Here is an 18,802-nt window from a genome sequence, read left to right as displayed (position 1 = left end):
CCATGCCGGAAATGACCTCATTGCTGACCCCCCGTCATGTGATCGGGGGTCGGCGTCATGTTGCCTGGACAACCAGAGGTCTCTGAGACCTCTGGTTGCTCCAGGCATATGGCTTTCAGCACCACCCGGTGGTCGGCGCTGAAAGCACAGGAGTAAATTTGCTACATATGGGCGATCTGCTCATCGCCCATATGTAGCAGAGCCGATCGGGTTGCGCATGCTTCTAGCCTCCTATGGAGGCTATTGAAGCATGCCAAAAGTAAAAAAAAAAAAATAAATAATGTATAAAAATAAAAACCTAAAAGTTCAAATCGCCCCCCTTTTCACCCCAATCAAAATAAAATGGTAAAAAAAATCCCACATACACATATTAGGTATCGCCGCGTTCAGAATCGCCCGTTCTATCAATAGGAAAAAGCATTAACACAATCGCTAATTGGCATAGCGAGAAAAAAATTCAAAACGCCAGAATTACGTTTTTTTGTCACCATGACATTGCATTAAAATGCAATAACGGGCGATCAAAAGAACTTATCTGCACAAACGTGGTATCATTAAAAACGTCAGCCCGGCACGGAAAAAATAAGCCCTCACCTGACCACAGATCACGAAAAAAAAGATTTTTATTTTTGTTAGCAAACTTTGGAATTTTTTTTCACCACTCAGATAAAAGAGGACATAGACATATTTGGTGTTTATGAACTCGTAATGACCTGGAGAATCACAATTGCAGGTAAGATTTAGCATCTGGTGAACCTAGCAAAAAAGCCAAGCAAAAAACAAGTGTGGGATTGCACTTTTTTTGCAATTTCACCGCACTTGGAATTTTTTTCCCGTTTTCGAGTACAAGACATAGTAAAACCAATGATGTAACTTAAAAGTACAACGCGTCGCGCAAAAAATAAGCCCTCATATGGCCATATAGACAGAAAAATAATGTTATGGCTCTGGAAAGAAGAGGAGCGGAAAACGAAAAATCAAAGAAATCTCCGGTAGTGAAAGTACTGGATTTTCTGTACTATCAAATGCTGGCAATATCACAGACTATGATATGCTGGTATACAGTATTTCCAATGGAAATGGATAGATCAGGGACCTAAGAGGTAAGAGGGTCCATTTCCACCTCCAAAGTAAGTGGAAATTTGCATTAGTGGACTGCAAAGGGCCCAAATACTTTTCTTGCAAAAGGGACTTTCTTTGTGTCTGCCAGTAGGTCGTACATACCATTGGTGCAGCCGCAGAGGGACCCACGAGGTAAGTGGGGCCCACACCTAGCTCCAGGTGAAGTGCTGCAATATGATGAACTATTGGCCTATAATTATCCTTGTACAGGGGCCCCTTCTGTCTCCTGAGATTGCATATGAATCCTCACGTATAACCTTTACAAAAGAAACGGTATGGCATTAGTCATTTGGCTTTAACATGATATCCAAAGTACACTGTTAATGACAGTTTTACATAGGACTGCGTGTAAGCCGATAACATTACTAGAGCCAAAGAAGTGTGACAAATTCAGCCCTGCTAAGTCTATATACAGTCCTGACAATAATTAAGAGACCACCACATCAAATCCCTGTCATGGGCAGCCCAATCTCCAGACCTGAACCCCATTGAAAACCTCTGGAATGTAATCAAGAGGATGATGGATAGTCACAAGCCATCAAACAAAGAAGAACTGCTAACGTTTTTTGCGCCAGAAGCAGTGTGAAAGACTGGTGGAAAACATACCAAGACGCATGAAAGCTGTGATTAAAAATCATGTTATTCCACAAAATATTGATTTCTGAACTCTTCCTGAGTTAAAACATTAGTATTGTTGTTTCTAAATGATTCTGAACTTGTTTTCTTTGCATTATTTGAGGTCTGAAAGCACTGTTATTTTTTATTTTTGTCAGAAAAAAATACAAAATGTATTGCTTTGAAATTCGGAGACATGTTGTCAGAAGTTTATAGACAAAAAGAACAATTTACATTTTACTCAAAAATATATCTACAAAGAGAAAAATCAGACAAACTGAACATTTGGAAGTGGTCTCTTAATTTTTGCCAGAGCGGTATTTGTTTTCTATCTGTACTCTGCCGTAGAACAAGCATTTAGATGAGATGGAAACAGTTCACATGTATCCGAGTGCTAACATCTGCAATGAGTTCACTTGTAAATGTATTTTTCCTTAGGTCAGTGGAGGCGAACAAGATTCCGCATGATTCGTAGGAATCTCTGCAGATCCAGGGTAACAGCTGTGCGGAAAAACAATCCAAATTTCTCTGCATGAGGAGTGGGGAGGGAGGGGTGAAAGCAGCAGCTGGGAGAAGAGGAGAATCAAATGACAAAAGCACATGTGCTGGAGAGCAAAGTGAAAGCAAAACAGGAGGGGGTGGGCAGGAAGCCGCTGGCAGCCAATAACATCCACCAGGAAGTGGCCACACACTCTCCTCTCATAGCCACCCCGTGACCACACACAGCTGCAGGCAGCAAGCATGGCATTCTCCAAAAAGAGAAGATATGACAGGACCGAGCAAGACAATGAGTACTTCCAGTGTTACTCGGACATCACTGTCCATGAGGAAATGCTGTCAGACACCGTGCGCACACATGCCTATAGGGTGGCTATCGCACGCAATCGTAACACCTTCCTTGGCAAAACTGTACTGGACGTGGGTGCCGGCACTGGCATCCTGAGTATTTTCTGTGCCCAGGCTGGGGCTAGTAAAGTGTACGCTGTGGAAGCCAGCGCGGTGTCGCAGCTGGCACGCGAGGTGGTGAAAGAAAACAAGCTGGAGGACCAAATCGAAGTGATCAACAGTGCGGTGGAATCCGCCGAAATACCCGGACAGGTGGACGCCATTGTTAGCGAATGGATGGGGTATGGTCTCATGTATGAATCGATGCTCAGCTCCGTTTTGTTTGCCCGGGATAAATGGCTGAAGCCGGGAGGGCTCATTTTCCCCTACTGCGCTAATATGTTCATCGCCCCTATTAATGACGCCACCGTGGAGAGCCGCTTGGACTTTTGGAGTGATGTGAAGGACATGTATGGAGTGGATATGACTTGTGTCCAATCTTTTGCCAAGAAATGTATCATGGGTAACGATATGACCGTGTGTTCGGTGTACCTGGAGAATGTCCTCTCGCACCCTGTGAATTTTGCCTCTCTAGATCTTAGCAGCGCCACCCTGGATGATATTAGCAACATTACCGGTTCCTTCACATTCTGCTGCTTCGGGTCCTCTGTAATGCATGGATTTGCCATATGGTTTTCAGTTGAGTTTCCAGGAGAAAGCGGCATCATCTTGTCTACGTCGCCATATGGTGAAGAAACGCATTGGAAGCAAACGATCCTGTACCTGGATGAAGAGGTTCAAGTAGAGCAGGACACACAGGTTAAGGGGGACATCAAAATGTCACCTTCAGAAAACAACCCGAGGCATTTAAGTGTTACCCTCAACTACTCTATTGGGGGAGAAATGTCAAGGACGAAGATTTTCCAGATGGGAAATTAATGGTTATTGTGAACAGAAATTTATCTTTTTTAGTTTTTTTCTGAAGTAAAGCAGATGAAATGGCTTTTTTAGTTTCCCATTTTGTATTTCTTATTATATTATATGAATTGTGCAATATCGTCTTGTTTTTGATATTCTCACCTTTTTGCATTCTGTCCAACTTAACCACAGAACGTAAAGCTGACATATGTAAAGCTATGCTACGTCGTTGCATTGCATACAGTATGTCACTAATACAATTCCGTTGTTATACAAAAGTGTGTGTTTTGTATTGCAAACCATTATAAATTACATTTGTCAATACATTGAGATTAAGGCTATGTGCACACGTAGTTTTTTAGGTGTGCGGATTTTGTAGAGAAAACCGCAGGTAAACCAGCAGGACATAATGGATGAGGTGTAAAACTGCAGCGTTTCTGCACCAAACAATTGACATGCTGCGGATTGTAAACCGCAGCAAAACCGCGCGGAAAAATCCGCAGCATGTGCACAGCGTTTTTTTATTTCCATTGGAAATAAAGGTACTGTACAACACAGCAGAATCTGCTGCGGACCCGCAGGTGCAGAAACGCTGCGTAACCACAGCAGAATCCGCCCCATGTGCACATACCCTTATAGTGTGCAAACCTTCCAAATGTATGCCACAATGGCTACTCCTTTGGCCCACCTTAGGCCTGGCAAAAATTAAGAGACCACCACATCAAATCACTGTCATGGGCAGCCCATTCTCCAGACCTGAACCCCATTGAAAACCTCCTGGATTGTAATCAAGATGATGATGTATAGTCACAAGTCATCAAACAAAGAAGAACTACTTACATTTCTGCGCCAGAAGCGGTGTGAAAGACTGGTGGAAAGCATGCCAAGACCCATGAAAGCTGTTTTTAAAAATCATGGTTATTCCACAAAATATTGATTTCTGAACTCTTCCTGAGTTAAAACATTAGTATTATTGTTTCTAAATGATTTTGAGCTTGTTTTTAAGCATTATTTGAGGACTGGAAGCACTGTTTATTTTTGAATTCTGACCTCTTCTCCTTTTCAGAAAAGAAAAACATATATTACTTGAAAATTCGGAGACATGTCAAATGTTTGTAGATTGAAAGAACAATTTACATTTTACTCAAATATACCTATAAAGAGAAAAATCAGACAAACTGAACATTTGCAAGTGGTCCCTTAATTTTTGCCAGAGCTGTGTATACAAAATATATATATATTAGCTTTTGCCACTGTTTACACCGGACGTTCCCCAGCAATGCAGGATAAACGTGCACTTATTGGAACTGATGTAATGTATAGGCCAGGTAAGATATTAAAATCAGAGCAAATGAGGGCAGCAACCTCTACACTGACAGAGAAGTAACTGGCCTAGCTATTTCAATGAGCAGTCAATCATTCTCAACGTGTCATGTGTCAAAGGACCTTTTGGACCTGGGACTGTAGCTTGCAGCTGATGATTGGGACACCATTTAAAAAGGAAAAAAGAGCTTGCATTAAATTTCAGCCTGCAATCCTCACCTCTTTTTAGACTAGCATTACACAGCACGTCACATTGAATATTAGGATTGCGTTGTGCCTAGATATGAGCAAATGTGCTCAGATAAGATGTTATCAGAGCATGCTCGGGTGCTGAGTGACTTTGGCATGCTCGATTAATATGTTCGAGTTCCCGCTCTTGCATGACTCACTGTTGTTCGACAGCCACAACACATACAGGGATTGCCTAACAAACAAGTAATCCATCCATGTGTTGTGACTGTCGAACAGCAGTGAGACATGCAGCCTCAGGGTCTTAAACACATTTTTCAACAACGCCAAAGATGCTCGGTTAGCACTTGAGCATGCTTGGATAACACCTTATCTGTGCACGTTCGCTCATTGCTAGTTGTGACATACTGCAACACAATCGCCAATGTTTCCAGATGGATTGCATTTTCTGTTGCTGTCATAAGTCCTATGTGACATGCTTGCCATAGGCTTCAATGCAAATCGCACGTGACGTGTTTGCCAATTGGCTGTTTTATTTACAGGAAAATCACAGCTCTAAAATGGTCACGTTACAACAAGTCACAGACAATTTGCACAGATGTTTTTGTCACCCTTATTTGTTTTTAGACACCCTGAAATGCAGTTTTTGTCTGCTCATATTTTTACTATTCTCATGTGGGTCTGTCTCTCCCTGTAATTCATGCTGGATTTGATGCCTCGGTCCCAACTCTGTCATTTGCATTAGATGGCATGTAGGAGCACTGCCTAATCCTTGCACTGATTTCAGCCCATAATAGATCTTTTCATCCTTGTGCTTACAGACACTGATGATGAGTAGGGTGTAATTTGCCCTTGTAAAGTCAGGAGAAGAAACTTTCCTTCACTCTTGAAATACAGAGTCTATCTGGCTCCCCCCTCTTAAAAGTGTGCTTTCCTCTCTAGCTAGACTCTAACATAATACAGCTTTTGTGTTCTGTCCTTCCTGATGACTTGGGTGCTTTCTTCCCTCTTCACAGTCTGATCCGAGGGAAGGGTGTAGGAATGCACAGTGAGCTGTTAGTCGGAGGCATTTTACTATGGGATATACTTTATTTAAATTGTTGGAGGTTTAAAGCCCTATGCCATCTTGCGTACATCTGCAGCATTCAATGTTTCACCCATTATTTCAAGTCCAAAAAGTTTGTCCTTACGTGGCCTCGTTCCTCCCTTTTAAAGGGAACCTGTCAGCAGTTTTGGCCGATATAAGATACGGCCACCACCTTTCAGGGCTTATCTACAGCATTCTATAATGCTGTAGATAAGCCCCCGATCCGACCTGAAAGATAAGAAAAATAACTTATTATACTCACCCGGGGGGGCGGTCCGGTCCGATTGGTGGCACAGGTCTGGGTCCGGTGCCTCCCATCTTCTTATGATCACTGCCCTCCTGCTTGCTTCATGGCTCTCCAGCATCGCACTCCTGCGCAGGCGTACTTATCTGTCATGTTGAGGGCAGAGCAAAGTACTGCAGTGCGCAGGTGTCGGGAAAGGTCAGAGAGGCCCAGCGCCTGCGCACTGCAGTACTTTGCTCTGCCCTCAACATGACAGATAAGTACGCTTGCGCAGGAGCGCGATGCCGGGGAGCTTTGAAGCAAGCAGGAAGGCAGCATCGCAAGAAGATGGGAGGCACCGGACCTGCGACATTCATCGGACCGCCACGCAGGTGAGTATAATAAGAAAAATAACTTATCTTTCAGGTCGGATTGGGTGCTTATCTACAGCATTATAGAATGCTGTAGATAAGCCCTGAAAGGCAATGTCTGCAACTTATATCGGTCAAACATGGCGACAGGTTCACTTTTAATATTAGATGTGCAGATTTCTACAGTATCATCAGAGCATGTAAGAATATGATGTTCAGCTTTAAAATGAGCTTAACTATTAGTGTTCAATACAAATCTTTTGATTTTTTTTTTTGTTTGTTTGTTTACGAGGAACCGTTCCTGTCAGACTAATCTGATAAGCTTTTATGAAGAGGTAACTTCTGGACTGGACCAAGGGAATGCAGTGGACGTAGTGTACATGGACTTTTCGAAAGCTTTTGATACGGTGCCACACAAAAGGTTGATGCGTAAAATGAGATCAATGGGGGATAGGGGAAAATATGTGTAGGTGGGTTAAGAGCTGGCTCAGGGATAGGAAACAAAGGGTGGTTATGAATGGAGCACACTCGGACTGGGTCACGGTTAGCAGTGGGATACCACAGGAGTCGGTATTGGGCCCGCTTCTTTTTAACATATTTATTAATGACCTTGTAGGGGGCATAGAGAGTATAATTTCAATATTTTCAGATGACCCTAAACGCGGCAGGGTATTCATTACAGAGGAGGACAATTATGTATTACAGGAGGATTTATGTAAACTAGAAGCTTTGGCTGATAAATGGGAAATGAGCTTTAATGGGGATAAATGTAAGGTCATGCACTTGGGTAGAACAAAGATGATGTATAATTATGTGCTTAATTGTAAAACACTGGGCAAAACAGTCACTGAAAAAGACCTGGGTGTATGGGTGGTCGACAAACTCACATTTAGTGGCCAGTGTCAGACGGCTGCTGCAAAGGCAAATTAAAATAATGGGATGCATTAAAAGAGGCATAGATGCTCATGAGGAGAACATAAATTTACCTCTATATACAGTTGTGGCCAAAAGTATTGACACCCCTGCAATTTTGTCAGAGAATACTCAGTTTCTTCCTGAAAATGATTGCAAACACATTCTTTGGTATTATTATCTTCATTTAATTTGTCTTAAATGAAAAAACACAAAGAATTGTCCTAAGGCCAAATTGGATATAATTCCACACCAAACATGAAAAAGAGGGTGGACAAAAGTATTGACACTGTTCGAAAAATCATGTGATGCTTCTCTAATTTGTGTAATTAACAGCACCTGTAACTTACCTGTGGCACCTAACAGGTGTTGGCAATAACTAAATCACACTTGCAGCCAGTTGACATGGATTAAAGTTGACTCATCCTCTGTCCTGTGTCCTTGTGTGTACCACATTGAGCATGGAGTAAAGAAAGAAGACCAAAGAACTGTCTGAGGACTTGAGAAACCAAATTGTGAGGAAGCATGAGCAATCTCAAGGCTACAAGTCCATCTCCAAAGACCTGAATGTTCCTGTGTCTACCGTGCGCAGTGTCATCAAGAAGTTTAAAGCCCATGGCACTGTGGCTAACCTCCCTAGATGTGGAAGGAAAAGAAAAATTGACAAGAGATTTCAACGCAAGATTGTGCGGATGTTGGATAAAGAAAATCGACTAACCTCCAAACAAGTTCAAGCTGCCCTGCAGTCCGAGGGTACAACAGTGTCAAGAAATACAGCAAAAGAATGCCAATTTTTGTCAAAAATGACACACATATCTCACCCCAAAACTTAATATATCTATACAGCAGTAAGTGAGGTTAAAAAATAACTTTTAATATATAACTTAAAAGCTCCAAAATAATGTCACCAATAGTGATTACAAGGATGCCATTTGATGGGTAATCCCTAGAAAAAGATGGGAACCACCCAACCGCATCAATCAGGATATAAAATGTTGCTAATGTATCATGTCAACGCGTTTCATCCAAGTAACTCTTCAGGGGACTAACTTGTTGCAAAGTGCCATAGTGCTAAAGCTCAAAACATGGATCCTTCCACTATAAATGCTGTCTGCTGTCTGATTGATGCGGTTGGGTGGTTCCCATCTTTTTCTAGGGATTACCCATCAAATGGCATCCTTTTAATCACTATTGGTGACATTATTTTGGAGCTTTTAAGTTATATATTAAAAGTTATTTTTTAACCTCACTTACTGCTGTATAGATAGTACGGGTTGACACTGTTGTATCTGTCGGCGTCTGAATGAAAAGGGACTTGTATGGTAGGAGACCCAGGAAGACCCCACTTCTTACCCCGAGACATAAAAAAGCCAGGCTGGAGTTTGCCAAAACTTACCTGAAAAAGCCTAAAACATTTTGGAAGAATGTTCTCTGGGCAGATGAGACAAAAGTAGAGCTTTTTGGACAAAGGTATCAACATAGAGTTTACAGGAGAAAAAAAGAGGCATTCAAAGAAAAAAAACAGTCCCTACAGTCAAACATGGCGTAGTTTACCTGATGTTTTGGGGTTGCTTTGCTGCCTCTGGCACCTGACTGCTTGACCGTGTGCATGGCATTATGAAGTCTGAAGACTACCAACAAATTTTGTAGCATAATGTAGGGCCCAGTGTGAGAAAGCTGGGTATCCCTCAGAGGTCATGGGTCTTCCAGCAGGACAATGACCCAAAACACACTTCAAAAAGCACTAGAAAATGGTTTGAGAGAAAGCACTGGAGACTTCTAAGGTGGCCAGCAATGAGTCCAGACCTGAATCCCATAGAACACCTGTGGAGAGATCTAAAATTGGCAGTTTGGAGAAGGCACGCTTCTAATATCAGGGACCTGGAGCAGTTTGCCAAAGAAGAATGGTCTAAAATTCCAGCAGAGCATTGTAAGAAACTCATTGATGGTTACCGGAAGCGGTTGGCTGCAGTTGCTTTGGCTAAAGATTGTGCAACCAAGTATTAGGCTGAGGGTGACAATACTTTTGTCTGGCCCATTTTTGGAGTTTTGTGTGAAATCATCCATGTTTTGCTTCATTCTCTTTTGTGTTTTTTCATTTAAGACAAATTAATGAAGATAATACCAAAGAATTTGTTTGCAATCATTTTCAGGAAGAAACTGAGTATTATCTGACAGAATTGCAGGGGTGTCAATACTTTTGGCCACAACTGTAAGTCACTAGTGCGACCACACTTAGTTCTAGTCTCTGGTGTATAAGAAAGACATAGCTGAACTGGAGCGGGTGAAGAGAAGAGCGACCAAGGCTATTAGGGAACTAGGGAGTCTGCAATACCAAGACAGGTTATTACACTTGGGGTTATTTAGTTTGGAGAATCGAAGGCTTAGGGATGATCTTTATACAATGTATAAATATATGCGGGGACAATACCAAGACCTTTCTAATGATCTTTTTACTCTTAGACCTGTGACAGGGGCATCCTCTACGTCTGCAGGAAAGAAGGTTTAAACATACTCACAGACGCGGATTCTTGACTTATGGATATGGGACGGACCCCCACTCCATCTTAAAACCACCATAACTACAGTAAACCTAGGCACTAGAATAAATACACAACACATTATTTTGGTTGTCAAAATGGCCACAGCTTTATTTAAATCACAGGATTAAAACAATCACAGTAGGAGTGAGGTGAAGTGCTAGTACATTGGGATTCACAAGTACTGTGATATCCCCAGCTGTCTGACATACCGAACCAGGACAGACAGCCATAAAGGGGCGGCACGCACTGGCTTGCCATTCAAGCAGAGCCAGTAAACTTTCAGGGCACCAATGACCCTATTATCCTCACTCCTGTGCTTAACCACTGTGCCCGCCCCTGATTGACGTTACCATTACAACGTCCTTGAGGCTGGCCACCAAAGCCGAGCCTGTTCACCACCATGAGGTTTTACATCCTCTATTAGTTAAAATGAGTCCACCTTAACTTGCCTGCAACTTCCACCTGACTCATAAACCGCCACCAAGAGAGGCCATTTGACACCTTAAATGGACTCGACCCCCATCAACCATGCCTAACAAAGCCATCAACCATTTCTACATGCTATGGAAAGTGTGTGCACACAAGTAATAAAATTAAAATTCCAGAGCTCCGACAGATTAATTTTTATCAATGCCATGCTACCAAGTTATGATTGATAATACGGTAACTGCAGCAAAATAGCAGTTGCTAAACATCCTGCAATGAGGATCCCATAATGGGGAATGTGGAAAGTAAACCATAATTAAGGTCGTAGCCACAATCTGAAAACCTGTATAATGACATCTGTCATACCTCAAAAAACTATTATACCGCACGTATTGTAGCCAGCTCTAACAATTCACCAAATCACAATTTTAGTTCTTGAAACCACCATTATTTACAGTAGCTGTGCAGTAAAATTTCTTAAACCCACTTACTATCACTACCCGAAAAGTGATGAACATATCAATAGAAAGATATTATAAATAGGGAGTAATTAAAAACTATACACAATATAACAACATTATAACCGACCATAAAATAACGTTCAGAATATCTGGAAGTAGTAATTTAAATAAACCTAAAGCAGAAAAAGTCTACAAAGGCATTATTAATAAAACTGCCACGCCATTGTTACGGTAATTGTTTTTCATGCGCTTGATAACATTTACTGTTGACCTCTCCAACTGGGTCAAAGGCATTGGGAATAGGCATACTGCCCTTTGTGTTAAAGCAATTGATTATACCCTTAGCCACTCCCACCAGCTCAAGGGCATCAGGAATAGGCATATTGCCCTTAATGTTAATGCACTTGATTACTTTACCCTTAGTCACTCCCACTGACTCAAGGGCACACAGATTAGGTACATTGCTCTTCAGTTTCATGCACTAGATAACTGCATTGTCCAGATGACAACCTTGTTCTCTTCTCCCCTCCAGCCGCTGTTCCTGGCTCAGAGGAGCCAATTTCTTCTGTAGGCATGCAAAATATGATTGCCATGACCCCAGGGACTTTACCCTAACGGGGTCCTATAAAATATAAATGCTTGTGGAGAGCAGGGGGCCATACCGTGATGGTCACCCCTCCATACCAGGGGGCCATACACGAGATGGTTAGCCTCCACACCAGGGGGCCATACCTGAGATGATTACCCCTCAAAACCAGGGTGCCATACCTGAAATGGTTACCCTTCCATACCCAGGGGGGGTCAGCGGCCAGTTTATTAACAAATAACATAAACATTTACAACAAGTATTAAATACACAATCTTATACGACATGAGGGGAGGGTTCTTGGAGCCCTCAAAATTCTGGCTAAATATTTGGCAAAAACACAAGAACTTAAAAATCCACGTTACCCTCAGCCGTAAACCACCAGCTCGAGGGCACCAAACATCCCGTTCCAGGAAGTCCAACCACCAAAAGCTCCCGGGTTACACCCCGTCCAGAGCCGTAACCAAAAGCCAGATCCAGAATTTTAACTTCCAATTCCTTTTTGCTGATCCAGAGTCAACTCCAAGAACCCCACCCCAGCGGTCCATACTTAATATGGTTACCCCTACTGACCAATTTATAAATAACTTCCAAGGACCCACTAAAAGGAAAACAAATAACTGTTTTTTTTTGTTTTGTTTTTTTAATTTTAAATTCATGTTCTTATTAAAATAAACATAAAATAAACGTCAAAGCATAAATAACATTAACACGCTGGGGGGAGTCCTTGAAGTTCCCAAATCTGATGATTACCAAACATAAAATGTACCAACAATTACTCCCAGCCGTTACCCCACTAGATCGGGAGCACCATAGCAACAAGGGTTCCAATGTTCACTTGAATTTCCTGGGGATCCGACAAACTTGCCGAAACTCCCCTCCACCTTTCACCAGGTCCAGAACCATATTAACTTCCAAAAAGAGGAGTCCATATCCCAATGGATCCCCCAGACCAATTTCTAACCAACTTCAAGGACCCCCCCAACCACCAGGCTCCAGGTAATCCACTCAGGCCTGTGCTATCCGCCATCTTAAGTAATATAAAATAAGCACTTGGTGGGTATACACTGATCCCTTTTTTTTTTTTTTTTTTAATATAATTATTATTCACACCTTTATTAAAACAAACACACAATAAAACATCAAAGCATAAATAACACGCTGGTAGGAGTCCTTGAAGCTCCCAAAAATCTGGTGATTACCAAACATAAAGTGAACATAAAATGTACCAACAATTACTCCCAGCAGTTACCCCACCAGCTCGGGAGCACCATAACCACAAGGGTTCCAATGTTCACTTGAATTTCCTGGGGATCCGACAAACCCTTGCCGAAACTCCCCTACACCTTTCACCAGATCCAGAACCATATTGAATTCAAAAAGGAGGAAACCATATCCAAATGGATCCCCCAGACCATATTTAACCAACTTCAAGGACCCCTCCAACCACACAAAATGTGGGATAAATGAGGGTGAAAACCATGCAGATTTACAACCAAGGTATACAACAGGTTAATAATGGAAAATATCCCATCGTAAGGTCCAGAAATAGACAGAGATGGGCAATGCTGTGTTATATGCTGTAACAATAAATGAGAAGCCGCCTGCTCCTCTACAGCAGTTACAGACTCTAATCACCAGCTGCGCATAAATGGTAAGAAATATGTACTGTAGGTCCAATATAAGCTGCCTGCAGCCATAGGTGTGTGATAGAAAACTGCAAGTTCTGTATCCCTGTCAGTCACTCTACTACATACAATTACAATAGACGAGAGACAGGGCAGAAAACTGGGCCCATGATGTGTCCTCCAGAGCAATGTGCAGCATCACAATAGGAGTGCCCACTCACTGCCCGCCATGTGCTGAGTTATTAGTGCCCACTCACTGCCCGCCATGTGCTGAGTTATTAGTGCCCACTCACTGCCCGCCATGTGCTGAGTTATTAGTGCCCACTCAAATGTGCCGAGTTACTCCCCGATTATTTATTTTACACATGATAAGACATAATCCATTCAGGCCTGTTCTATCCACCATCTTAGGTAATATAAAATAAGCTCTTGGTAGGTATACTCTGATCATGCAACATACGAGGGGGAGGAATAAAGGCAGCAATAGCTACAGAAATCAAGCACTAAGCTGGAAGTCATGTCCAGGTTATATGTACAGCCAGGAAAATAACCTGGAGACACAGGATGTCTATACCCAGCATGATCCGTATATAGCAGAGTGAGGAGTGATATCATGTATACAGCACAGGAATAGAGCCTTTACACATATACCACATATAGTGAGTAACCTGTTACTGTGAGGCTGGGTGTGCAGATCCAGTGTATGTAACAGAGATGAGGTCACATACATATCATCAGACTCCATAACTGGGATGGGGGGGTAATCTGCACACAGCAGTCAGTATACAGTGCACTGACATGAAGTGCAGCCTTTCATCATCATACATATACCATCCCCCGACTGCCCCTCTCACCAGTGTCTCTAATACATGTGACTGCTCAGCTCCACCATAGTAATGGCAGACGCTGTATGTGTCCCTGCTCTGTCCTATCAAACATAAACCCAGAACTCATGAAGACTCTGTATAATACTGCAGTAATGTGGTATATCAGAAATGTCTGCAGGGAGGTCACACAAAAGCTGCCTCTGCAATAAGTGAGGGAACATGGCAGCTACATGAATTTCTGAGGTAATCTTGATCCCAGATATGATGTAGGAGCGGATACTACCCTAGTACACACTACACAATGTCTGAGGTGAATGCAGAGTAGTATATGAACCATGTCTGCAGGGAGGTCACATGGAAGTTGTCTCACAGTCTGTGAGGAAAATGTAGCATGCACATGAGGGACACGGCAGCTGCATGAATTGCTGAGGTAATCTTAATCCCATACATAATGTAGGAGCGGATACTACACTAGTACATGATGTCTGAGGTGAATGTGCTCCTATCATCTGTCGTGTGAGGTGATAACCCCAGTATTATACTCCCTGAAACTGCAGACATGCTTCCTCCTGTTCATCCTGTCCAAGAAAGAGGGAAGAGACACAGATTTCCTGCTCTATATAAGCCCCACCCTCCTCACAGTAACCCCCAGGCACAGACATACTGGGCTTCTTCCTCTGAAAGCAACATCCCTCTTGCTTAAAAATCTACACCACTATACCAAAAAAGCTGCAGGAGTAAAGGTCCACCCATCCCCAAGTCATGTCCTCCTCCGCCTATGGCTCCAGTGGATTCTTTACTGTAAGAGCAGTGAGACTATGGAACTCTCTGCCATATGATGTTGTAATGAGTGATTCCCTACTAAAGTTTAAGAAGGGACTGGATGCTTGTCTTGAAAAGTATAATATTACAGGGTATATACACTAGTTTCCTTAACCCCTTACCTACAATTGACGTAATATTCCGTCCATGTGACCATGGACCTAATTACCATGGACGGAATATTACGTCATCGCGATCAGTGGCGCCCACGTGGTGAGCGCCGCTGATCGCGGCCGAGTGTCAGCTAATTATCATAGCTGACACCCGGCACAATGTGTCAGGGGCTGTCACGGACCGCCCCCGACACGTTAACCCCTTGCACACCGCGATCAAACGCGATCGCGGTGTACCGGGGGTTAAAGGGAAGCATCGGCAGGGAGGGGGCTCCCTCCGTGCTTCCCTGAGCCCCCCACGGCAGCGCAATGTGCAGCGCTGCTGCGGGGGGCTCTTTCCCTACAGGCCCCCGGATCCAAGATGGCGACGGGGGCCTGAGGAAGCTGGCTTCCTCAGTGCCTGCAAAGCGCAGGCATGAGGAAGTCTGCAGCAGTGCCTGTGACATCGCTGATCTGTCACAGTGATCTGTGATGTGACAGATCAGCGATCTGTCACAGGACAGCGATGTCCCACCTGGGACAAGGTAATAAAGTGTAAAAAAAAAAAAAAAAAGTGTTAAAAATAATTTAAAAAAAATCGCTAAATAAATCAGTAAAAAAAAAAAAAATATTCCCCAATAAATCCATTTTTTCAAAATAAAAAAAAACAAAAACAATAAAAGTACACATATTTGGTATCGCCGCGTCCGTAATGACCTGCCCTATAAAACTGTCCCATTAGTTAACCCCTTTAGCGAACCCCTTAAAAAATAAAAATAAAAAACGAAGCAAAAAATAATGATTTATTATCATACCACCGAACAAAAAGTGCAATAACGTGCGATCAAAAAGACGCATATAAATATGCATGGTACCGCTGAAAACGTCATCTTGTCCCGCAAAAAACGATCCACCATACAGCATCATCCGCAAAAAAATAAAAAAGTTATAGCTCGCAGAATAAAGCGATACAAAAATAATTATTTTTTATATAAAATAGTTTTCATTGCAAAAAACCGACAAAACATAAAAAAACGACATAAATGAGGCATCGCTGTAATCATACTGACCCGAAGAATAAAACTGCTTTATCAATTTTACCGCACGCGGAACGGTGTAAACGCACCCCCCCAAAAGAAATTCATGAAACGCTGGTTTTTGTTCATTCTGCGTCCCAAAAATCGGAATAAAAAGCGACCAAAAAATGTCACGTGCCCGAAAATGGTACCAATAAAAACGTCAACTCGTCCCGCAAAAAATAAGACCTCACATGACTCGGTGGGTCAAAATACGGAAAAATTATAGCTCACAATATGTGGTGATGCAAAAACTATTTTTACAATAAAAAGCGTCTTTTAGCGTGCGACAGCCGCCAAACATAAAAGCCGCCATAAATCGTAAATCAAACCCCCCGTTATCACCCCCTTAGTTAGGGAAAAATAATAAAACTAAAAGAAAATGTATTTATTTCCATTTTCCCGCTAGGGTTAGGGTTAGGGTAGGGTTAGGGTTAGGGCTAGGGTTAGGGCTAGGGTTAGGGCTAGGGTTAGGGTTAGGGTTAGGGCTAGGGTTAGGGCTAGGGTTAGGGCTAGGGCTCAGATTAGGGTTAGGGGTGTGTTGAGGTTCGGGTTGGAGTTATAATTGGGGGTTTCCACTGTTTGGGCACATCAGGTGCTCTCCAAAGGCAACATGGCGTCTGATCTCAATTCCAGCCAATTCTGCGTTGAAAAAGTCAAATGGTGCTCCTTCCCTTCCAAGCTCTGCCATGTGCCCAAACAGTGTTTTACCCCCACATGTAGGGTATCAGCCTACTCAGGACAAATTACAAAACAACTTTTGGGGTCCAATTTCTCCTGTTACCCTTAGGAAAATAAAAACTTGGGGGCAAAAATATAATTTTGCGGAAAAAAATGTTTTTTTTATTTTCACGCCCAGGCGTTATAAACTTCTGTGAAGCACTTGGGGGTTCAAAGTGCTCTCCACACATCTAGATAAGCTCGGTGGGGGGTCTAGTTTCCAAAATGGGGTCACTTGTGGGGAGTTTCAATAGTTTAGGTACATTAGGGGCTCTCCAAACGCATATGACACCCGCATACCAATCCATCAAAGTCTGCATTCCAAAACGTCACTACTTCCCTTCCGAGCCCCGACGTGTGCCCATACAGTAGTTTTCTCCCACATATGAGGTATCAGCGTACTCAGGACAAATTGGACAACAACTTTTGGGGTCCAATTTCTCCTGTTACCCTTGGGAAAATAAAAAAAATGGGGACTAAAAGATGATGTTTGTTGAAAAAATACGATATTTTTATTTTCACGCCCGGTCGTTATAAACTTCTGTGAAGCACTGGGGGGTTCAAAGTGCTCACCACACATCTAGATAAGTTCATTAGGGGGTCTAGTTTCCAAAATGGGGTCACTTGTGGGGGGTTTCCACTATTTAGGTACATCAGGGGCTCTCCAAACGCAACATGACACCCGCAGACCATTCCATCAAAGTCTGCATTCCAAAACGTCACTACTTCCCTTCCGAGCCCCGACGTGTGCCCATACAGTAGTTTTCTCCCACATATGAGGTAACAGCGTACTCAGGACAAATTGGACAACAACTTTTGGGGTCCAATTTCTCCTGTTACCCTTGGGAAAATAAAAAAATGGGGACTAAAAGATCATGTTTGTGGAAAAAATACGATTTTTTTATTTTCACGCCCGGACGTTATAAACTTCAGTGAAGCACTGGGGGGTTCAAAGTGCTCACCACACATCTAGATAAGTTCCTTGGGGGGTCTAGTTTCCAAAATGGTGTCATATGTGGGGGGTTTCTACTGTTTTGGTACATCAGGGGCTTTCCTAACGCGACATGGTGTCCGATCTCAATTCCAGCCAAAAACGTCAAATGGCGCTGCTTCCCTTCCGAGCTCTGCCATACGCCCAAATAGTGGTTTACCCCCACATGTGGGGTATCAGCGTACTCAGGATAAATTGCACAATATCTTTTAGGGTCCTGTTACTTTTGGAAAAATAAGAATTGAGGGTGAAAAGATCATTTTTGTGGAAAAAATATGATTTTTTAATTGTACTGCTGTACGTTATAAACTTCTGTGAAGCCCTTGGGGGTTCAAAGTTCTCACCACACATCTAGATAAGTTCCTTGGGGGGTCTAGATTCCAAAATGGTGTCATTTGTGGGGGGTTTCCACTGTTTTGGTACATCAGGGGTTTTCCAAACGCGACATGGTGTCCGATCTCAATTCTAGCCAAAAACGTCAAATGGCGCTGCTTCCCTTCCGAGCTCTGCTATGCGCCCAAATAGTCATTTACACCCACATATGGGGTATCAGCGTACTCAGGACAAATTACACAATAACTTTTAGGGTCCTGTTACCCTTGGAAAAATAAAAATTGGGGGTGAAAAGATCATTTTTGTGGAAAAAATATGATTTTTTAATTGTACCGCTGTACGTTATAAACTTCTGTGAAGCCCTTGTGGGTTCAAAGTTCTCACCACATATCTAGATAAGTTCCTTGGGGGGTCTAGTTTCCAAAATGGGGTCACTTGGGGGGGTTTCCACTGTTTAGGTACATCAGGGGCTCGCCAAACGTGACATGGCGTCCGATCTGAATTCCAGCCAATTTTGCATTGAAAAAGTCAAACGGCGCTCCTTCCATTCTGAGCTCTGCCATGCGCCGAAACAGTGGTTCCCCCCCACATATCAGGTATCAGCGTACTCAGGACAAATTGCACAATAAGTCTTGCAGTTCAATTTCTCCTGTTACCCTTGGTAAAATAAAGAAAATTGAACCTGAAGTATTTTTTTTGTGAAAAAAAGTTA

The 18,802-nt window shown here is 42.7% G+C and overlaps 1 protein-coding gene across 18 annotated transcripts in view; it reads left to right on the top strand.

Moving 5' to 3' along the window:
• The window catches only part of PRMT6 (protein arginine methyltransferase 6), a 53,585-nt gene extending 49,967 nt beyond the window's left edge, over positions 1–3,618 (top strand). For all 18 annotated transcript variants that reach the window (XM_073571687.1, XM_073571695.1, XM_073571688.1 and 15 more), the window contains one exon: positions 2,176–3,618. In XM_073571687.1, the coding sequence (XP_073427788.1) occupies positions 2,479–3,501 (1,023 nt within the window). In that variant the 5' untranslated portion in view covers positions 2,176–2,478 and the 3' untranslated portion in view covers positions 3,502–3,618. The remainder of the gene's footprint in view (positions 1–2,175) is intronic.
• Positions 3,619–18,802: the final 15,184 nt, after the last annotated feature.

This window comes from Dendrobates tinctorius, unplaced genomic scaffold (genome assembly GCF_039654945.1).
Source record: "Dendrobates tinctorius isolate UK_male_01 unplaced genomic scaffold, ASM3965494v1 ptg000029l, whole genome shotgun sequence".
Classification (NCBI taxonomy): domain Eukaryota; kingdom Metazoa; phylum Chordata; class Amphibia; order Anura; family Dendrobatidae; genus Dendrobates; species Dendrobates tinctorius.
This window is presented reverse-complemented; position numbering and strand designations above follow the sequence as displayed.